Below are 21479 nucleotides of genomic sequence, written 5' to 3'. Positions count from 1 at the left end.
GATCACAATTTGGTGAGCACGTTGCACTGTGTGATCACAGCAGGTGGAGGCAGGGATTTCCCAGGTCCTCAGCACAAGGAGGACTGTTGGAGGCCAGAACATTGTTGAGTCCAAGTCAGATGACGAGCCTCTGGACTCGGTCATGTTACAGTTGCTGGAGCTGCAAAGATAAGCTAGGGAACAAGAGGAAGGGATGTCCGCTGCACTCCTCAGATTGCAGGGCACGATCTGCAGGCTGAGGTGATAGCACTGGCATTACAACGCACCAAGGTCAACACTAGCAGGATGGTGGCTGCCATGGAGACCTTGGTCCAGGATGTCGCTCCTGCAATGCTGCGCGGGCTCAACTCCATAGCTGGCCTCCAAAAGTCTGTAATTGAGAGGAGTGCAGGGCAGTTTGTTCTCGCTCCAGCTACCCTCTCCACTTACAGAGTCAGCCCGGAGCTTCCTCTCTCCTCACCATCCAAGGGCCCAAACACTCCTTTCAAGTGAAGCAGCATTTCACTTGCATTTCCCCCAACTTAGTCTACTGCATTTGTTGCTCCCAATGCAGTCTCCTCTACATTGGAGAGACCAAACGTAAACTGGGCGACTGCTTTGCAGAACACCAGCGGTCTGTCCACAAGAATGACCCAAACCTCCCTGTCGCTTGCCATTTTAACACTCCACCCTGCTCTCTTGCCCACATGTCTGTCCTTGGCTTGCTGCATTGTTCCAGTGAAGCCCAACGCAAACTGGAGGAAGAGCACCTCATCTTCCGACTAGGCACTTTACAGCCTTCCGGACTGAATATTGAATTCAACAACTTTAGATCTTGAACACCCTCCTCCATCCCCACCCCCTTTCTGTTTCTTCCCCCTTCCTTTTGATTTTTCCAATAATTTATATAGATTTTTCTTTTCCCACCTATTTCCATTATTTTAAAATCTTTTATGCCCTGCTAGCCTTTCCACCCCACCCCCACTAGAGCTTTACCTTGAGTGCCCTACCATCCATTCTTAATTAGCACATTTGTTTAGATAATATCACCACCTTCAACACCTCTGTGTTCTTTTGTTCTTTTGTCTGTGACATCTTTTGATTATCTGCTCCTATCACTGCTTGCTTGTCCCTACAACCACACCACCCCCCTACTTCTCTCACCCCAACCCCCCCCCCCGACCTTAAACCAACTTATATTTCACCACTCTCCTAATATTACTCAGTTCTGCTGAAAGGTTATGAGGACTCGAAACGTCAACTCTCTTCTTCTCTGCCAATGCTGTCAGACCTGCTGAGTTTTTCAATTCTATTTTTGTTTCAGTTTAAAGTTATGCCAATTGGTATGAAGAATGCACCTGTGACAGTTCAAAGACTGGCAAACAAAGTAATTGCAGGTCTAAGCAATTGTGCTGTTTATATTGATGATTTAATTGTTTTCAGTCAGACATGGGAGCAACATTTACAGCATCTGGAAGAGTTATTTATTCTACTACAGGAAGCTAATTTGGTGATGAACTTGGCTAAAAGTGAATTTGCAAAAGCGCAAGTATCTAGGCCAGACCATTGGGCATGGTAAGATGGCTCCGAAAGATGCAAAAGTCAAGGCTATCATGGATTTCCCAGTGCCTACAACAAAATGAGAAGTTTTGAGGTTTCTGGGCATGAGTGGGTTTTACCAGAAATTTGTGCCAAATTTTAGCCAAGTGGTTGCTCTACTGACTGAACTATTGAAAAAGAACAAGAAATTTCAATGGACACTGGAGTGTCAGAAATCATTCGATAGTTTGAAAACTGTATTAACTACGACACCAGTTTAGGCAGTACCCAATTATTCCAAGCAATTCAAGTTGGCCATTGACACAAGCAATATAGGCATTGGGGCTATACTGTTAGAAGATGACACTGGAATTGAAGAACCAATAGGGTATTTTTCACGGAAGCTCAGTGTACAAAGATGTTCAGTGATTGAAAAAGAGACTTTGAGTTTGGTGTTAGCGTTGCAGCATTTTGAAATTTATGTTGCAAACAATCCATCAGAAACAATTGTTTATACAGACCATAATCCTTTGAAGTTTTTGGACAAATTTTGTGAAAAAAGTGCAAGGCTTTTCAGGTGGAATCTATTATTACATCCATTTAATCTATGTATTATACATATTGCTGGAAGAGGAAATCTGTTCACAGATGCATTATCAAGAGTTTGAAGCTTAAAGGAAAATGGGACATTTTAAAATAAAAACCTGGACACTGAACTGGAGTGATTTCTGTCCATACCGAAGAATTGTATGTCATTAATGTATAGATTATTTGAAAATATTTTTCTTTCAAAATAAAGGTTTAGTCTGTGGGCGTGGCTTAATTAGATTAAAGCCAGCTAGTCTGGGTGCTGAGATGTATACTAGTTTTGATATGTAAGAGAGATACAATGTATTTGCATTTTTTGAATAGAGCATTCAAAAAGCGGGGTGAAAACTACCAACTAGCTAGCAGGTACCAAGCAATGTTTATATTAATAATAAAATTGATACTATGAAAGGGGTTTAATTGTTAAAGGGTGGAGTTCAAAGAGGCTGGTGATACAATGAGAATTTACATTCAATGAGTGGTGCTAGGTATAACTTCAGTAGTTTTCGGAGTATGCAGGGTAGAGGCAATGAGAGATGAACAGCAGCTATAAGCCTCCAGCTGTCTCCACAGGAACCAAAGTGAAAATAACTTCATTTTGAATTTGTAAGGTGAAGATGCTTTGCCTGAATAGGTGTTAATTACTATCTGAAGTTAACTAGTGGTGAGTCAGTTCAGCTCTATTTAAGAAAGGGACTATCTAGAAGCACGCTGCAATGTGCTTGCACAGGAACAGGAGAGAGAGCACAAGCTGAGTGGGGCACAGCCAGAGTGGGTATTCGAAATTTGGTGCAAAGCAGGAATTCAGTGCATAGGGAACGAGGGGCTTTTTGAAGATTGAAGAAGTTGGAAAGCAAGGAAAAACTACAGAGTATGCTGCAGCAGGAGAGGCTACAAGGGAAAGGAATCACTGGTAAGTAGTGGGTAATGTATTTACTACTTTAATCACATATAGTTTAAGGTCTTTTTGTGGTTTACAGTTTGTATACTCTACAGTAATGAGGATCAGGAAATAAGGGCCCTAGAGTAATTGATTTAAAATGTTTAGTTTAAAGGGATAAGTCATGGCAGGAACGCTCAAAGCCGTGGTATGCTCCTCGTGCTGCATGTGGGAAGTCAGGGACATTTCCAGTGCTCGGGACCAGCATGTGTGCAGGAAGTGTGTCCAACTGCAGCTCCTGGAAGCTCAGGTTTCAGAGCTGGAATGAGGGCTGGGGACACTGTGGAGCATCTGCATGTCTGAAAGCATCGTGGATGGCATGTTTAGAAAGGTGGTCACACCACAGTTGAAGAGACTTGAGGAAGGAAGAGAATGGGTGACCACCAGGCAGTCCAAGAGAAACAGGCAGGTAGCTCAGAAATCCCCTGGGGTCCCGCTCGCAAATTGGCATTCCATTTTGGAGGCTGATGAGGGTGCTGGTTCCTCCAGGGAGTGTGGATAGAGCCAAGCCTCAGGCACCATAAGCAGCCTGTTTGTATAGTGGGGGAGGGAGGGAGGAAGAGCAATAGTAATAGGGGACTCTGTAGTCAGGGGGACAGATAGGCACTACTGTGGCTGTCAATGTGACTCCAGGATGGTATGTTGCCTCCCTGGTACCAGAGTCCGGGATGCCACTGAACGGTTGCAGGGCATCCTGAAGGGGGAGGGTGATAAGGCAGAGGTCATGGTACATGTTGGTACCAATGACATAGTTAGAAAGAGGGATGGGATCTTGCATCAAGAATTCAGGGATTTAGGCAGTAGGCTAAAAAGCAAGACCTCTCGGGTTGTAATCTCGGGATTACACCCAGTGCCACATGCTAGCGAGCTCAGAAATAGGAGAATAGCACAGAGGCTTAAGAGTTGGTGCAGGAGGGAGGGTTTTAGATCCCTGGTTCACTGGGACAGTTTCTAGGGAAGGTGGGACAGTCTACATCTGAACCGGAGCGGGACTAACATCCTTGCGGGTGGGTTTGCTAGTGCTGTTGGGAGGAGTTTAAACTAATTCGGCAGAAGGAGGGGACACAATGTTAGCAGCACAGGGACACATCATAATACAGTACAACAGTCAAGTCAGAGGGAGTACAGCTGCAATAAGCTTCAAGGGAGTAAGGCACGGCTCCATGGCCTCTACTTTAATGCCAGGAGTATTACAGGTAAAATGGATGAGTTAAGGGTGAGGAATGACACATGGAATTGTGATATAGTAGCCATCACTGAGAAGTGGTTGAGGGAAGGGCAGGATTGGCAGCTCAACGTTCCATGATATAGAATCTTCAGGTGAGACAGGGGAGGGGGCAAAAGAGGAGGAGGCATTGCATTATTAGTTAAGGAGTCAGTTACTGCAGTAAGGAGAGATGATATCTTGGAGGGGACATCGAATGAAGCTTTGTGGGTAGAGCTTAGGAATAAAAAAGGGGCAACCACATTATTAGGTGTTTATTATAGACCCCCAGATAGTCAGCGGGAAATTGAGGAGCAAATATGTGCACAATTTGTGGAGGTGTGTAAAAACAATAACAATAGGGTAATTATATTAGGTGATTTCAACTTTCCCAACATTAATTGGGACAGACATAATGTTAAGGGCTTGGATGGAGTGGATTTCTTGAAATGTGTACAGGAGAACTTTTTAGGTCAATATGTAGAGGGTCCAACAAGGGATGATGCATTACTGGACCTAATTCTGGGGAATGAAGCCGGACAGGTTGCCGAGGTGGTGGAGGGCGAGCACTTCAGCGATAGCGACCACAACATGGTACAGTTTAAGTTTGTTATGGACAAAGAAATCAACAAGTTGCAAAAAATGTTTTGGATTGAGGGAGAGCGGATTTTAGTAAAATAAGGCAGGATCTGACCAAGGTAGACTGGGAACAGTTACTTGTGGGGAAATCTACAGAGGAACAGTGGGGGTGTTCAAAAAGGAAATGGGGAGGGTACAGGCTCAACACGTTCCCTCTAGGGTGATAGGAAGGAGTAACAAGCCCAGAGAACCATGGATGACCAGAGATATTTAGGTTACAATGAGAAAGAAAAGAGAGGCTTATGGCAGGTACAAGGGAAGCAAATCAGCGGAGGCATTAGTGGAGTACAGGCAGTGCAGGGTGGAGCTTAAGAAAGCAATTAGGAGAGCAAAGAGGGGATATGAGAAAGCTCTGGCTGGTAAAAGTAGGGAAAATCCCAAGATATTCTATATCAATGAGAAGAGGATAACCAGGGAAAGAGTAGGGCCCATAAAGGACCAAGGGGGCAATCTATGGGTGGAGCCAGAGGACATCACTAGAGTGTTGAATGAATACTTCACGTCCGTCTTCACCCAAGAGAATAAGGATGAAGGTATCGAACTCGGGGGGAGAGACTGCGCAGTTCTTAAGCAAATTGATATAGGGAGTGACAAGGTATTGGAGATGTTGGCAGGCTTAAAAGTGGACAAATCTCCAGATCCGGATGATTTGTGTCCCAGGCTGCTGAGGGATGCATGGGAGAAGATCGCAGAGGCTCTGACCTAAATTTTTAATTCCTCTCTGGCTATGGGGGAGGTGCCAGAGAACTGTAGAACAACTAATGTGATTCCGCTATTTAAGAAGGGTTGTAGAGATAAGCCAGGGAACTTCAGGCCAGTGAGTCTCACGTCAGTGGTAGGGAAACTATTGGAGAAATTTCTGAAGAAGAATATCTATCTCCACTTGGAGAGGCAAGGTTTGATCAGGGATAGTCAGTAGGACTTTGTCAGAGGGAGGTCATGCCTAACAAATTTGATTGAATTTCTTGAGGAGGTGACCAGGTGTGTAGATGAGGGGAGTGCAGTTGATGTACTTTATATGGATTTCAGCAAAGCTTTTGACAAGGTCCCACATGAGAGACGTATAAAGAAGGCAAAGGCACATGGGATACAGGGTAATTTGATAAGGTGGATTCAAAATTGGTTTAGTTGTAGGAAGCAGAGGGTGATGACAGAAGGATGCTTTAGTGACTGGAAGCCAGTGTCCAGTGGTGTACCACAGGGATCTGTGCTCGGTCCCTTATTATTTGTTATTTATATAAACGACACAGATGACTATGTGGGGGTTAGGATTAGTAAGTTTGTGGATGACACAAAGATTGGCCGGGTGGGTAACAGTGAGGTTGAGTGTCTTGGGCTACAGGAAGATATAGACGGGATGGTCAAATGGGCAGATAAGTGGCAGATGGAATTTAACCCTGAAAAGTGTGAGGTGATACACTTTGGAAGGAGTAATTTGACAAGGAAGTATTCAATGAACGGCATGGTACTAGGAAGTTCTGAGGAACAAAGGGATCTTGGCGTGTGTGTCCATAGATCTCTGAAGGCAAAGGGGCATGTTAGTGGGGTGATGAAAAAGACATATGGGACACTTGCCTTTATCAATTGAGGCATAGATTACAAAAGTATGGAGGTCATATTGGAGTTGTATAGAACCTTGGTGAGGCCACAGCTGGAGTACTGTGTGCAGTTCTGGTCACCACATTATAGGAAGGATGTGATTGCACTGGAAGGGGTGCAGAGGAGATTCTCCAGGATGTTTCCTGGGATGAAACATTTAAGTTAAGAAGAGAGGTTGGATAGACTTTGGTTGTTTTCGTTGGAGTAAAGACTGAGGGGCGACCTGATTGAGGTGTACAAGATTATGAGGAGCGTGGATAGGGAGCAGCTGTTCCCCTTAGTTGAAGGGTCAGTTACAAGGGGGCATATGTTCAAGGTGAGGGGCAGGAGGTTTAGGGGGGATGTGAGGAAAACCTTTTTTACCCAGAGGGCGGTGACGATCTGGAATGCACTGCCTGGGAGGGTGGTAGAGGCGGGTTGCCTCACATCATTTAAAAATTACCTGGATGAGCATTTGGCACGTCAAAACATTCAAGGCTATGGGCCAAGTGCTGGTAAATGGGATTACATAGGTAGGTCAGGTGTTTCTCTCGTGTCGGTGCAGATTCGACGGGCTGAAGGGCCTCTTCTGCACTGTGATTCTGTGATTCTGATAACACTTAAAATTGTAGGTTATGACAGTTGTTTAAAGTTTCCCTCTGGGATTTTTTAAATAACTCCGCTTTACCAACTGTTCAGTCATAACAATTATTAGAGAAGCCAAAGCAGGGCACTTGGATAAGTTCAAGGTAATCAGGCAGAATCAACCTGGTTTTGTGAAAGGGAAATCATGTTTAACCAACTTGAGTTCCTTAGAAACATAAAAATAGAAGCAGAAGTAGGTCATTCAGCCTTTCGAGCCTGCTCCACTATTCAATATGATCATGGCTGATCCTCTATCTCAATGCCATACTCCCTCTCTCTCTCCCCATACTTCTTGATGCCTTTAGAATCTAGAAGACTATCCCTTTCCTTCTTAAATATATTCAGTGTATTGGCCTCCACAGACGTCTGTGGTAGAGAATTCCAAAGTTTCACCACCCCCTAAGTGAAGAGGTTTCTCCTCATCTCTGTCCTAAATGGCCTATCCCATGTCCTGAGATTGTGACCCCTTGTTCTAGACCCCACCCACCCTTCCCCCCGCCCCCCACCCAGCCAGAGGAAACATCATCCTTGCATCCAGTCTGTCCAGCCCTGTCAGAATGTTATATGTTTCAATGAGATCCCCTCTCATTCTTTTAAACTCTAGTGAATACAGGCCTAGTCGGCCCAATCTTACCTCATACAACAATCCTGCCATTCAAGGAATCAGTCCGGTGAACCTTTGCTGCACTCCCTCTATGGCAATTATATCCTTTCTTAGGAAAGGAGACCAAAACTGCACATAATACTCCAGGTGTGGTCTGAGGAAGTAACATGTGCTATGGATAAAGGGGAACCGGTGGATGTACTGCCCTTCGATTTCCAGAAGGCATTTGATAAAGTGCCACTCCAAGGTTATTGCGGAAAATAAAAAGTCATGGCATAGGGGGTAACATATTTGCATGGATAAAAGATTGGCTGGCTAACAGGGAGCAGAGAGTAGGCATCAATGGCTCTTTTTCAGGTTGGCAAGATCTAACGAGTGGTGTGCCACAAGGATTAGCGTTGGGACCTCAATTGTTTACAATTTATATAAATGCCTTGGATGAAAGGATGGGATGGTTGCTAAATTTGCTGATGATACAAAGATGAGTAGGAATGTGAGTTGTGAAGTGGACATAAGGAGGCTATAAAAAGATATCGATAGGTTGTGAGTGGGCAAAGATCTGGCAATTTAAAAAAAAAATTCATCCACAGGATGTGGGCTTCGCCGCCTAGGCCAGCATTTATTACCCATCCCTAGGTACCCTTGGGAAGATGGTGATGAGCTGCCTTCTTGCACTGCTGCAGTCCATCTGCTGTAGGTACACCCACAGTGTTTTTGGGGAGGGATTTCCAGGATTTTGACCCAGCGACAGTGAAAGAACGGTTATATTTTCCAAGTCAGGATGGTGAGTAACTTGGAGGGGAACTTCCAGGTGGTGCTGTTCCCATCTATTTGCTGCCCTTGTCCTTCTAGATACTAGTAGTTTTGGGTTTGGAAGGTGTTGTCGAAGGAGCCTTGGTGAATTCCTGCAATGCATCTTGTAGATGGTACACGTTGCTGCTACTGTGCATGGGTGGTGGAGGGAGTGAATGTTTGTGGATGGGGTGCCAATCAAGTGGACTGCTTGGTCCTGGGTGGTGTCAAGCTTCATGAGTATTGTGGGAGTTGCACTCATCCAAGCAAGTGGGGAGTATTCCATCACACTCCTGACTTGTGCCTTGGAGATGGTGGACAGGCTTTGGGGAGTCAGGAGGTGAGTTACTCATTGCACTATTCCCAGCCTCTGACCTGCCCTTGTTATTTATATGGCTAGTCTAGTTCAATTTCTGGTCAATGGTAATGCCCAGGATGTTGATCGTGGGGGATTCAGTGATGGTAATGTCACTGAACATCAAGGGGCGATGATTGGATTCTCTCTTGTTGGAGGTGGTCATTGCCTGGCACTTCTGTGGTGCAAATGAAGTGTAATGTGGGAAAACGTGAAATTGTCCATTTTGGCAGGAAAAGTAAGAGAGGCATATTATCTAAATGGTGAGAGATTGCAGAGCACTGAGATGCAGAGGGACCTGGGTGTCTTAGTGCATGAATCGCAAAACTCTAGAATGCAGGTGCAGCAAGTAATTAGGAAAGCTAATAGAATATTATCATTTATTGTGAGGGGAATGGAATACAAAAGTAGGGAGGTTATACAGGACACTAGTGAGACCATGTCTGGAGTACTGTGTACTGTATTGGTCATCTTACTTAAGGAAGGATGTAAATGTGTTGGAAGCAGTTCAGAGAAGGTTTACCAGACTAACACCTGGAATGGCTGGCTTATCTTATGAGGAAAGTTTGGACAGGCTAGGCTTGAATCCACTGGAGTTTAGAAGAGTAAGAGGCAACTTGAATACAAGATCCTGAGGGGACTTGACAGGGAGGATGTGGAGAGGATGTTTCCTCTTGTGGAAGGATCTAGAACTATGGGGTCATTCTTTAAAGCAAGGGATCGCTCATTGAAGACAGCGATGAGAAGATTTTTTTTCTCTCAGAGGGTAGTGAGTCTTTGGAACTCTCTTCCTGAAAAGGTGGTGGAAGCAGAGTCTTTGAATATTTTTAAGGCAGAGGTGAATAGATTCTTGGTAAGCAAGGGGGGTGATAGGTTATTGGGGGTAGGCAGGATGCAGATTTGAGGTTACTATCAGATCAGTTATGATCTTATTAAATGGTGGTGTAGGCTTGAGGGGCTGAATGGCTTACCCCTGCTCCTTGTTCATATGTTTGTATGTTTTGTACATTTATATAGATGCATTGATGCATTATAAACATAATTCAGATCTTATTGCATTCTCTCTTCCTCTGACCCCCATTTAATACCTTACTATTTCTTATTTTAGTGGTATCCTTGTGAAATGTGTATCTCCTTTCAAATGCTACATCATGGCCCCCATCGCTCTGCCAAGTTAGTTTAAATGCTCCCTATCAGCAGTACTGAATCATCTGCCAGAAATTTGTCCTGGTTCTATTAAGGTGAAACCTTCCTGCCTGTATAAGGTTCCACTTCCCCTAAAACCAGTTCTAATGCCCCAGATTCTAAAGCTCTCTGTCCTGCACAATTACTTTAGCCACAAATTTATCTGCTCTATCCTCCTATATCAATACTCCCTAGGATGTGGCACAATGGCACAACAGGATGTCAACTCATCAGAGAAATAGGGAGAGGGACATCAGAGTCCCCCAGAGGGGGGTTTCAATCAGAAGTCTATGGAGAACATGGTCATTCAAAGCTGCCATGAGAAGCCAAAGTTCACGAAAGGAGGGGAAAGGGGGGTGTGTTTGGTGGTGGCACCGCATTGGAGATGGTGGAAATGGCCGCGGGTTATCCGTTGAATACGAAGGCAGGTGGAGTGGAAATTGAAGACAAGGGGAATCCTGCAAGGGAGGGGAAAGGCATGGTCAGAAATGTGGGAAATGGGAGGGACATAGTTGAGAGCCTTGTCAACCAAGGTGAAAGGCAATCCTCAATTGAGGAAAAAGGAAGAAATTTCAAAGGCACTGGACTGGAAGGTGTCAGTCTGAACAGATGTGGCAGAAACAGAGAAAATAAGAGAATGAAGTAGAGACCTTAAAAGAAGCAGGATGGGAGGGAGTGTTATCAAGATAGCTGTGGGAGTCAGTGGATTTTTAGCAGATACCGGTTAAAGAAAGATTTGTATTTATATAATGTCTTTCATAATCATAGGACACCCTAAAGTGCTTTACAGCCAATTAAGTACTTCATGAAGTATAGTCACTGAGGTAATATCAAAACTAAGGGCATAGCAAGCTGTTCGAAACAGCAACGTGATAGAGACCGGATAATCTCTTTTTGTGGTGTTGATTGAAAGATAAAGATTGGACACGACACCAAGGATAACTCCCCTGCTCTTCTTTGATAATGCTATAGGATTTTTTTATATCTACCTGAGAGGCCTAAGGGGCCTCAGTTTAATGTCACATCTAAAAGGCAACACTTTCAACTGTGCAAAGCTCCCTCATTATTGCACTACATTATCAGCCTTGATTGTTGTACTTAAGTTCTGAAGTTGGACCTAAAACCACAACCTTCCGACTCAAAGCTAAGAGTGCTACCAACTTAGATACAGCTGACACTTGGGTGGCAGCCTATTCCCACAATTAGAGATGGATCGGTTGAGGAAAGGAGAGAATCCAATTAAGGCCTTGGAAGAGGCAAGGCCATGCAAGATAGGCAGTGGTTGTAAGTGGAGAAGCTGATATGAAGATCAAGATTAAGTGAGAACAAGAGGAATGAGACATCAGAGGAGAAGGAAGAACAGGAATTAAGATGGAGATTGAAGTGGTTTGCTGCAAAGGCTGAAGTGAGTAGAGATAGGACATCTTAATGAGGATATCGCCATGAGATTTGGTCAGGCCGTAGACTAAGGCAAGGAGTATGTGAAAGGATATGACAAAAAATGTGCATATTGAAATCGATAAAAATAAGCTGGTAATTGAGTTATTCTTTTTCTGCCGGTTAAAATAACAATTGAATAACAAACAAAATTCCAATTTTAATAACAAGTAAAGTATCTATTTTCATTAAAACACCACGGGCCAGAATTTGCATTATAAAGGTGAGGCTATCACCATTCACCATTATTAGAGAACAAATCAGACATCAACTTCTAGCCACTGCACATACACAGCTGAGCACAGAAATCAGGAAGTTACTGTCCAAGCTGGCCTGGTCTTTGATAAGCTTTGCTATAAAAGTATCTGCCAAGGGTCTCAGCATTGAAACACATTGAACTATCAGATTTTGCAGTACTACACAATATATACCAACTAAACTCTCCAGGAAAAGATAGGTTTTGTCCATCCTGCTGTAAGTACATTTTTGTTGGCATGATAATTCTTAATTTCTGCCAAACAACCTCTCTGGTACTGAAAATTAACATTTACAAGTACATTGTCTCATTCCTTCAGTTTTTGTTGTTGGAAATTTCTTTTAAAAATTAAAACGTTTGCATCGTCTCTTTTACCTCTGCCTTAATCCCATCTTTCTTTCACTTTCTGTACATGATGTGGCATTGAATTAAATATTCCAGTTTGCAGTCCTTGATAGGGACTGATAATGAACAATTCCTGGATTTGTTTGAGATACACTGTTGTTTGTCCTATTCAGGCAAGTCCCAAATCCCCCGCGCCGAGCTGAAATTGTTCTCTAATTACAAAACCTTCCAATGCAAAAATCCCAGAGAAACGCTGTGTGGATAAGTGTAAATGTCATGAGCGGCTATAGGCTAACCGTTAGCAAAATTGTTTTCACAGGGCTGTACAATTAAGTCACTTCATTCACCTAACTTAAAAACAAAACCAGGTAGTGCGCTGTGTCGTGGAGGCATTCTGTAGTGCTTTGGTCATTTAATTATATCACCGTAGAAGCTCCATAAACGCTCACCAGTGAAAAATGACTTCGACTAGTTTCATAAACTTGCACCTGAACGTTATTAGCATATCGGTAAATGCGGCTACTAGTTGAAGATGAACCTCCTTAGGAAATGCTGACTGACTAGGATACAAACATAACATACTGTATGTGTTAAAATTAGAGGTTTATGGTACCATGAGTGTTGACTTCTGAAGGGAAAGCACTTAGCACGAATCAAAGTGAAGGAGCTCTGTGGTGCTCCAATGATTGACATTTTCCTAGTCTTCCGGGAGCAACCTCCCTGGCAGAGTGGAGGCAAGTACAAGAGTAAGGTTAGAAGGTTATCACGAAATCAATACCTTCAGTTTACAGTCGCTTTGAGAAGGATTACTTCGTTTAACAATCTCTCGATTGTTCAGAGTTAACAGAAGGATGATTGTCGAAGCCGGGCTGACGCTGTTTTCTGGTAGGTGTTTAAATTAACCAGTGTGTGTACATATATATATATATATATACACACCTTGAATCATGGCTGCTGGCCACACCTTACATAGAAACTACTGAAAGAAACTCGGTTTCGAATTCAGCTGAGAATGGAGTTTGGTCAGATAGCTTCAACCGCATTTATTGCATTCGTTATTGTGACTGGAAATAATAACTTTGCTCCATTCCATTTTTTTTAAGCTCCAATTTGTCTTCGAAGCTCACACACCGTAGACTAAGTTGTTTTTGTACTTTCAGGCACTTTTTATCCTCATTTGTTAAACCAATCAGCTACTTTTCTACTTCCTTATTCGAAGAAGCTGCCAAACCAGACCAGAGCGAATTTTTTAACTTCCCTGGAGCACACCTAAAGAGATAGAGAGAGAGACTAATGCGAATATTTTACTATTCATTAAGAATCGGTTAAACGAACACTGTTAAAAGGCGGGGAGTTATTGAAGAGTTGTGACCTGATTTGCCATATTGACTGCAAAGAAAGGTTGCACGGTAAAAGATAATACAAGTATTTAAGTATTTAGATATGGCGGTCTTAATAAAGTTTAAAATGAATTTTAATTCAAATGAATTCATGTCATGATCTTACTTAATGTGCAGTCTATAACCTGCTTCTACAGGGTGGAGGTGTAATAAAGATGTGAGCCACACTAGTTTAAAATCATATTTTGAACCATTCCTTCTCACTAGTTGGATTTATCATTCGCAAGGTCACCCTAATTGTCTGGTAATCACCACATTTGAGTATAGCTGAATTCCTTACATTTGATTATCCGCTCTTGAATTAACTTTTGAAACCTAAATTATTTTCTCCCAAAATTGTGCTTTGTTATTTGGTGTCTCAGATTTATGTACCATCACACATTTTGTTTTACTGGATTGCCTGGGCTTAATTCTGTTTTAGCCTCCTTACCTCAATACTCTGCAGTATTGTCTCTCAAAGTTACAACTTCCCCTGGGTCCCATTACTTGACATTTTGTACCAACTTGTTACAATGATTCAACAATTCAGTAGTTTAATTAAGATGCCTGATTGATCAATGGCTCAATTGTAATTGGTAATTGTAATAGTAACATAGAAAATCTATTTTTAGTAATATAGAATTTAAGATTTTGGATGGCTGGGTGAGATGGTAAGAGGATCCTGTCACTTGCCACAAAATTAAATTCAAATAGTATCTTTCACCGCCTCAAGATGTCCCCAAAATGCTTTACGATTAGGTTTTATAGAGGTGAAGCCACTGTCATAACCTAGGGGAGCATAATAATCAATTTCCTCGCTGCAAGATCCCACAACCAGCAATGAGACAATTGACTAGAAAATTGGTTCTTTCTGGTGTTAATAAAGGATGAATGTTGGCCCGAACATTAGAAGAACTTTTCTGCTCCTCTAAACAGTGTGAATGAATTATTCCCTTCGGTCTGAGCAGGTTGTTGGAGTATTTGTCTCATCTCAAAGATGGCACCTCCAATAATGCAGGACTCCTTCAGCACTCTATAAAGAACCTTCTTTCCAATTTTAAATTTTTTGCCACTGACTGGTGTATCAGTGGTAGAATGAAACATGATGATGCCAGAAACTGGGTGTGACTGAAACTTGTGATATGATTATATAATCATGCTTTTTAAATTATATAACAAGGTATTTATTTCCCATAATCTTACACCAAGAAATTGAATAACCTGGTGACTTAAATGCAGCTTTACTTTACCACTTTCTCAATATTAGTTGACAATTTACCATGCAAGCCAAAAAATAATTTAAAATGATAAAATGACACAGGACAGAAGGAAGCTTTTCAGTCCATCGTATGTGCTGGCTCCTTGGATGAACTATCCAATTAGTCTCTTTCCCTATAATCATGCATTTTTTTTCTTATTCAAGTATTTATCTAATTCCCTTTTGAAAGTTATTGAATTTGCCTCTGCCACCCTTTCAGGTAGTGCAATCCACATCATCATAACTTATTGCCTAAAAATGTTTTTCCTCATGTCATCTCTGGCTGTTTTGCCAATTACCTTCAATCAGTGTCCCCTGGTTACCGATCCTTCTAGCACAGTGTAAACAAATACTTTTTAATTGTTCTGTCAAAGCTGCTCATTATTTTGAACACCTCTATCAGATCTCCCCTTAATCTCCTCTGCTCTAAGGAGAACAACCCCAATTTCTATCATTACTGGGACCTCACCTGCAAGAAGTAGATTTTTAAAAAAGAATAGTTTTAGGGCCTTCACCACAGCTCCACAGGGTTCAGTTCCTTTCACCTCAGATCACAGGATGGTTACAGTACTGAAGGAGAGGCCATTCAGCCCAGTGTGTCTGTGCTGGTTTTCCAAAGGAGCAATTCATCTAGTGCCACTCCCTGGATTCCTGCACATTCTTCCTTTTCAGATGATAATCCAAGTAACTTTTAAATACCTCAATTGAACCTGCCTCCACCACACTCAAACAGTGCACTCCAGATTCCAACCACTTGCTGCGTGAAAAAAGTTTTTCCTCATGTTGGCATTGTTTCTCTTGTCAATTACCTTAAATCTGTGCCCTCGTTTCCTTGATCCTTCCACCAGTGAGAACAGTTTTCCCCTTTCTACTCTGTCTGGATTTTGAATTCCTCCATCAAATCTCCTCTCACCTTCTCTTCTCCAGGGAAAACAGTCCCAACCTCTCCAAGCTATCTATGCAACTGAAGTTCCTCTTCCCTGGAATTATTTTCTAAAATCTTTTTTGCGCAGTCTCTAAGGCCTTCACACCTTTCCTAAAGTGTGGCACTCAGAACTGGACACAGTACCCCAGTTGAGGCCAAACCAATGTTTTATACAGGTTTAACAGGACATCCTTGCTTATTCTGTGCCCCTATTAATAAACTGAGGATGCTGTATTGTTTATTAATTGTGCTGTAAACCAGCCCTGCCTTCAGTGACTTATGCACATATACACCCAGAGATCCCTTTGTTCTTGTACCCCCTTTAGAGTTGTATCGTTTATATTGTGTCTCCATGTTCTGTCAAAAAGCAATCACTTCACATTTGTCTGCATTGAATTCATCTGCCATGTGTTCCACCCATTCCACTAATCTGTCTGTTCTTTAAAAGTTTTATACCATCTTCCTCACCGTTCACAATGCTTCCAATGCTTTGAAACTGGGGCATGTGCACCAAGGTTTAGGTCGTTAAGTCCATGTACACCACATCGACTGCATTACCCTGATTAACTCTCTCTGTTACCTCATCAAAAAAACTCCAGCAAGTTAGTTGAACACACTTTCTCCTTAACAAATCCATGCTGGATTTCCTTAATTGACCTGAGAGTGACTATTAATTTAGAAGCTTTCCCACTACTGAGGTTAAAATGATTGGCCTGTAGTTGCTCAGTCACCAACAATAAAAAGATTTATTTTCTTGCTCTAGGAATAAAATTATTGCATGTTAAAATCGTTCAGAAGAAAAACTAAAACATGTGAAAGTGTGGTTTGCAGGAATACAAGCCTGAATTTCGTGCTTTATCATGTTGGGCCAGCCAAACCCAGTCTGGGGTTTATGATCTACAATTCTCTCATTTGATTATCACTCCTCACATCTCTTGTGAGTTTGAACCTTATGAATATAAATGTTATGAACTCTCTACCTGTTTATTACATGGAAATTAGGAAATATACACTGAGTACAACTTTGAACGCCACTCAATATTACCCACTATAATTTCTCTCAAAACAGCTGCCTGATTCATGCATCATAGTACACTGTAGTGAAATATTTTAAATTAAATAAACCTTATCCTCCCTACAATTTCCAAACCTTGCTAATTCCACAGCACAGGAAAAAAATCCCCAGATAATTCCAATTAATATATGCAAGCAGCAACCACCTATTTGTTTTTATTCGTTCAAGGGATGTGAACATTGCTGGATAGGCCAGCATTTATTGCCCATTCCTAATTGCTCCTTAAGGTGGTGGTGAGCTGCCACCTTGAACTGCTGCAATCCATGTGGGGTAGGTACACCCACAGTGCTGTTAGGGAGGGAGTTCCAAATTTTGACCCAGTGACAGTGAAGGAATGCTGATATATTTCCAAGTAAAGAGGGTGAGTGGCTTGGAGGGGAACTTACAGGTAGTGCTGTTCACATGTGTCTGCTGCCATTGTTCTTCTAGATGGTAGTGGTGTTGGGCTTGGAAGGTGCTGTGTAAGGAACCTCGGTGAGTTCGTGCACTGCATTTTTAAAAAATTCATTCACAGGATGTGAGCATCCCTGGCTGGGCCAGCATTTATTGCCCATACCTAGTTGTCCTTGAGAAGGTGGTGGTGAGCTGCCTTGTTGAACCGCTGCAGTCCATGTGATGTAGTTACACCCACAGTGCAGTTAGGAAGGGAGTTCCAGGATTTTGACCCAGCTACGGTGAAGCAACAACGATATATTTCCAAGTCAGGATGGTTTGTGACGTGGAGGAGAACTTCCAGGTGGTGGTGCTCCCATCTATCTGTTGCCCTTGTGCTTCTAGATGGTAGTGATCGTGGGTTTGGAAGGTGCTGTCAGATGAAGCTTGGTGAATTCCTGCAGATACATGTAGATGGTACACACTGCTGCTACTGTGCTTCAGTGGTGGAGGGAGTGAATGGCTCAAGTGGGCTGTTCTGTCCTGGACAACGTCAAGCTTCTTGAACGTTGCGGGAGCTGCACTCATCCAGGCAAGTGGGGAGTATTTCATCACACTCCCGACTTGTGCATGTAGATGATAGACAGGCTTTGGGGAGTCAGGAGGTGGGTTATGTGTCGCACGATTCCTAGCCTCTTACCTGCTCTTCTAGACACAGTATTTAGATAGCTAATCCAGTTCAGTTTCTGGTAAGTGGTAACGCCCAGGATATTGATAGTTGGGGATTCAGTGATGGCAATGCCATTGAACTTCAAGGGATGATGGTTGGATTCTCTCTTGTTGGAGATGGTCGTTGCCTGGCACTTGTGTGGCGAGAATGTTAATTGCCACTTGTCAGCCCAAGCCTGGATATTGTCCAGGTCTTGCTGCATTTGGATTTGGACTGCTTCAGTATCTGAAAAGTCACAAATGGTGCTGAACATTGTGCAATCATCAGCGAACATTTCTGACCTTGTGATGGATGGAAGGTCATTGATGAAGCAGCTGAAGATGGTTGGACTGAGGACACTACCCTGAAGAACTCCTGCAGTGTTGCCCTGGAGCAGGGATGACTGACCTTCAACAACCACAACCAGCTTCTTTTGTGCTAGGTATGACTCCAACGAGCGGAGAGTTTTCCCTCTGATTCCCATTGACTCCAGTTTTGCTAGGGCTCCTAGACGGCACACCTGGTCAAATGTGGCCTTGATGTCAAGGCAGTGTCTCTCACCTCCTGTCTTGAGATCAGCTTTTTTGTCCATGTTTGAACCAAGGCTGTAATGAAGTCAGGAGCTGGGTGGCCCTGGTGGAACCCAAACTGGACGTCAGTGAGCAGGTTGTTGCTAAGCAAGTGCCGCTTGATAGCACTGTTGATGACCCCTTCCATTACTTTGCTGGTGATTGAGAGTAGACTGATGGGGCGGTAATTGGCCGGGTTGGATTTGTCCTGCTTTTTGTGTACAGGACCTACCTGGGCAATTTTCCACATAACTGGGTAGATGCCAGTGTTGTAGCTGTTCTGGAACAGCTTGGCCAGGGGTGCGGCAAGTTCTGGAGCACAAGTCTTCAGTACTATTGCTGGAATATTGTCAATACCCATAGCCTTTGCAGTATCCAGTGCCTCAGCTGTTTCTTGATATCATGCGGAGTGAATTGAATTGGCTGAAGCCTGGTTTCTGTGATGCTGGGGATCTCCGGAGGAGGCCGAGATGAATCACCCACTCAGCACTTCTGGCTGAAGATTGTTGCAAATGCTTTTGCCTTATCTTTTGCACAGATGTGATGGGCTCTTCCATCATTGAGGATGGGAATATTTGTGGAGCCACCTCCTTCAGTGAGTTGTTTAATTGTCTACCACCACTGGATGTGGCAGAGCTGTAAAGCACAGAGCTTATCCGCTGTTTGTGGGACCGCTTAGCTCTGTCTATCAGTTGCTGCTTATGCTGTTTGGCACACAAGAAGTCCTGTATTTTAGCTTCACCAAGTTGACACTTTATTTTTAGGTATGCCTGGTGCTGCTCCTGCACTCTTCATTGAACCAAGGTTGATCCCCTGGCTTGGTGGTAATGGTAGAGTGGGGAATATGCTGGGCCATGAGGTTACAGATTGTGCTAGAGTACAATTCTGCTGCTGCTGATAGCTCATGGATGCCCAGTCCTGAGTTGCTAGATCTATTCGAAATCTATCCCATTTATCACGGTGGTAGTACCACACAACGTGATGGAGGGTATCCTCAGTGTGAAGACAGAACTTCATCTCCACGATAACTGTGTGGTGGTCACTCCTACCAATACTGTCAAGGACAGATGCATCTGTGGCAGGCAGGTTGGTGAGGATGAGGTCAAGTATGTTGTTCCTTCACCAGCTGCCGCAGACATAGTCTAGTAGCTATGTCCTATAGGACTTGACCAGCTTGGTCAGTAGTGGTGCTACCAAGCTACTCTTGGTGATGGACATTGAAGTCCCCCACCCAGAGTTCATTCTGCGCCCTTGCCACCCTCAGTGCTTCCTCCAAGTGGTGTTCAACATGGAGGAGCACTGATTCATCAGCTGAGGGAGACTCCATGGGGTCCAGAGTCGATGTTGAGGACTCCCAGAGCAACTTCCTCTCAAATGTATACCACAATGTATATGCCTCTTCTGGGTCTGTCCGGCCAGTAGGACAGAACATACCCAGGGATGGTGATGATGGTGTCTGGGACATTATCTGTGAGTAATGATTCCGTGAGGATGACTATGTCAGGCTGTTGCTTGACTAGTCTGTGGGACACCTCTTCCAATTTTGGCACTAGCCCCCAGATGTTAAGAAGGAGGACTTTGCAGGGTCAACAGGCTGAGATTGCTGTTGTCGTTTCCGGTGCCTAGGTCGATGCTGGGTGGTCCGACCGGTTTCATTCCTTTTTTTTTGACTTTGTAGCAGTGTGCTAGGCCAGTTCATAGAGCATTTAAGAATCAACCACATTGCCGTGGGTCTGGAGTCACATGTAGGCCAGACCAGGTAAGGACGACAGGTTTCCCTTCCCTAAAGGACAGTAGTGAACCAGATGGGTGTTTACAACAATCGGCAATGGTTTCATGGCCGTCATTAGACTTTTAATTCCAGATTTTTATTGAATTCAAATTCCACCATCTGCCATGGCGGGATTCGAACCCAGGTCCCCGGAGCATTACCCTGGCTCTCTGAATTATTAGTCCAACAACAATACCAGTACGATATTGCCAGTACGATCTTGTAGATCGTACACACGGCTGTGCATCGGTGGTGGAGGGAATGAATGTTTGTGGATGGTGTGCCAATCAAATGGGTTGCTTTGTAATGGATTGTGTGAAGCTTCTTGAGTGTTGTTGGAGGTGCACTCATCCAGGCAAGTGGAGAGTATTCTATCACACTCCTGACTTGTGCCTTGTAGATGGTGGACAGGCGTTGGGGAATCAGGAGGTGAGTTACTCGCCACACAATTCCTAGCCTCTTGTAGCCAGAGTATTTAAGGCTGGTCCAGTTCAGTTTCTGGTCAATGGTAACCTTATTTTTAAAAAATGCAATTACAGCTAATTTTGAAAAATTAACCTTCACATAAACCAGCTGTCAAAGAATGGTTCTTCAAATAATTCTGATGTTTTTGACTTCTGTCCTTTCAGGAGTTTGTTCAATGAAATGACCATGCATTGTGAAGAATTTCTCATTCGTCTTTAAATTTGTCCTTTACTAGTTTGAATCTGTGTAATCCTTATCTTACTTTTAGCTGAAAATCATCTTCTGAGTTTATTTTTTTTCTATTCTATTTACGATCATGGGATCTTTAAAATCATTGCATGTCTTCTTCCAAGGCTGAGAAAACATTTTCAGTTTTTTTTTCTCAAAACACCATTGATACTGGCTTTGTGCCGTGTTGGGCATTGCCTTCAATAGTTTAACAAGTGGCTTAGTGACCAGGCTGGACACAGGTTTGATCGTACCATTATATTATTTGGTTATAACTTTCTTTGACTTTCATTTTACTATCTTGTTACATGGTTGAACATTTTACTGCTTTTGTTGATTGTTCATACCAAGCATTGTGCAATACTGAGCTCCAGTAAGACCTTCAGTCCACTTCAACATCATCCCTGTTTGAGCTCTACTAGTGGAATAAACAATGATTATTTTCCCATTCTTTGTAGAACACTTCACACTTGTCCATGTTCAATTTAATTTGCCATTGATTCATCCACCTTATTGTTGTTTTTGTATTGTCTCCTCTGGTTCCATTGCTGCTCCTAGTTTGCTTTAATTGGAAAATTGAACCAGTTTACATTAAGTATCTTAATCCAAGCTGCCTATATAAATCAGAAACATTACAGGTAC

The 21479-nt window shown here is 43.1% G+C and overlaps 1 protein-coding gene across 1 annotated transcript in view; it reads left to right on the top strand.

Moving 5' to 3' along the window:
- Positions 1-12779: 12779 nt before the first annotated feature.
- The window catches only part of LOC121290921 (cell surface A33 antigen-like), a 31865-nt gene continuing 23165 nt past the window's right edge, over positions 12780-21479 (top strand). The window contains exon 1 of the mRNA XM_041211974.1: positions 12780-12971. Within this exon, the coding sequence (XP_041067908.1) occupies positions 12938-12971 (34 nt within the window). The 5' untranslated portion in view covers positions 12780-12937. The remainder of the gene's footprint in view (positions 12972-21479) is intronic.

Source organism: Carcharodon carcharias, chromosome 18 (assembly GCF_017639515.1).
Source record: "Carcharodon carcharias isolate sCarCar2 chromosome 18, sCarCar2.pri, whole genome shotgun sequence".
Lineage (NCBI taxonomy): Eukaryota > Metazoa > Chordata > Chondrichthyes > Lamniformes > Lamnidae > Carcharodon > Carcharodon carcharias.
This window is presented reverse-complemented; position numbering and strand designations above follow the sequence as displayed.